Raw genomic sequence first — 1,894 nt, 5'->3', positions numbered from 1 at the left:
GATAAAACTAACTCTAGCCAAAGCTAAAGTGGCTACGTTATGTAGGATGATGTGCATGCAAGTGAGATGGTTAGTGCACAAAAGTGAGACCAAAAAGTTTGCCGTCGTTGCCACAACAACACAACAATCATGCTTCATATTGACTACACGATAATCTGTATGCCTTGAATTTAGTCCCCCAAAACACAAGGATTGTGCGCGACATTGACAACAGATTATGCAATAAAACCGCACTTTGGTAAAGAATGTGCTCGTTTAAGAATCTGTTTGAATTAAAGACAAAACTCCACAACTTGTTCATTGACACAAAACTCTTGTCAAAAAAGAGGAGTCACTGCGCAAGAGGAGCAATGCACAAAAACTCTGTTTCTGCACACTCCGACCAGTATGCCCAACCGTTGTAATGACTGAAATCATCTTCACTGCCAAATACTGTACACCCACATATTTCCATGCCTTTGTTTTACTACAAAGGATGGATATTTACATTTGAAATGGTTTTGATAAAATGTCCACCACAATGTTTGATGAATTGTGGGCTGAGATCAACAAGCTTTAATCAAACCACTACCTGTATTTGTGTTAGCATGACATTGGGTCATTGTTGGGGAGGGAGCTGATCACTAGGCGCAAGCACAGCATTGCCTCGCGATGTGACAAAAAGAAACGATTGCTCCTATGTCTTTCTGGAAAAATCTTTGTCTGAATACGGTAACCCTAAAACAAGCAAAAACGTAGCAAGTGTTGGCTCTCTCTCTCTCTCTCTCTCTCTCTCTCTCTCTCTCTCTCTCTCTGTGTGTGTGTGTGTGTGTGTGTGTGTGTGTGTGTGTGTGTGTGTGTGCACGCATGTGCGTGCATGCATGCCAGGGGTGCATGTTATTCATGTGTAACTACATAAAAGCATGTGTAAATTGTCAAGAACCTTTCTCTCATATGTTGCATTCTGCGTTATGTGTATGCTACATGGAGGACTTCACACACAGATGCCTGCATGTGTACATAGGCCGACGACGCATGCGCATCTAAATGGGAATGTAACATGCAAAGAAGGGCCTCTAACTGCACATGCTGTGCTCTGTGTGTGTGTGTGTGTGTGTGTGTGAAGGAAAGAGCCCGCGCATACCGATATTATGAATGGGCACATCCTTGGGTTCGATTTCGCAGACCAAGCTGGCACCATGGAGCTTGCAGTGAAGGCGGGAGGAAGTCGCAAATTGGTGCAAAGAGGATTGAAAGGTGTGGCAGACCTTATCGAGGAGCAAGTCAGTCTCCGCGCGTATAGCCTCGACGGCCTTGCCCGATTCGACATCTGCGCGCGTGCGGTGGCCCAGCCGCTCAGCCTCCCGTCCAATGTCCCTGGCCAGCTTCTGCAGCAGCCAGAAGGCCACGGCGGTGACTGCTGCCCCTTTAACAACCTCGTCCCTCCCAATCGCCATAGCCTCGTCAGGCTTTCTGTCTCTTTCCCCGCTCTCCTTCTCTTCTCTTTTAGTAATTGAGTTGTCAAACTCGGCGTTCAACAAAGGTTACTTTTCAAAGAACGGTGGACGAATGCCTTGAAATGTTGCCGGGACTTTTGAAAATTGGTTGTGAAGCTCCATTTGCTAGAGAGAGAGAGAGAGAGAGAGAGAGAGAGAGAAGAAAAATAAAAAGAGAGCTTTTATGCCGTATGAAGAAGACACAGAACGCACAACAGGCCTACATCATCCACTTTTCAGTAAGGCATACAGCCGCATAGACTGGTTGGCCAAAGATTCCCAATCTTACAACTAGCCAATGAGCAACATGAGCTAGAGGGGGTTGTGAATAAAACCCTACCACCTCTAAATATTTATGTGACAGTAGGGGTAGAGCCTGTCGGGCGCCATGTAGTCAACAAGCTAACGATAAAGGCAAG

At 45.9% G+C, this 1,894-nt stretch overlaps 1 protein-coding gene across 1 annotated transcript; it reads right to left on the bottom strand.

Annotated features, from left to right (window-relative positions):
- Positions 1-204: 204 nt before the first annotated feature.
- LOC147446448 (uncharacterized) lies at positions 205-1,488 on the bottom strand. Its single transcript, XM_086526233.1, has 2 exons — positions 1,124-1,488; positions 205-717 (listed from the first exon to the last, which is right to left on the bottom strand). The coding sequence occupies exons 1-2, from the start codon at positions 1,434-1,436 to the stop codon at positions 677-679; spliced, it is 354 nt and encodes a 117-aa protein (XP_086382359.1). The 5' UTR covers positions 1,437-1,488; the 3' UTR covers positions 205-676.
- Between the last annotated feature and the right edge of the window lie 406 nt (positions 1,489-1,894).

This window comes from Adiantum capillus-veneris, chromosome 12 (assembly GCF_014529385.1).
Source record: "Adiantum capillus-veneris isolate H3 chromosome 12, ASM1452938v2, whole genome shotgun sequence".
In the NCBI taxonomy this organism is placed as follows: Eukaryota; Viridiplantae; Streptophyta; class Polypodiopsida; order Polypodiales; family Pteridaceae; genus Adiantum; species Adiantum capillus-veneris.
This window is presented reverse-complemented; position numbering and strand designations above follow the sequence as displayed.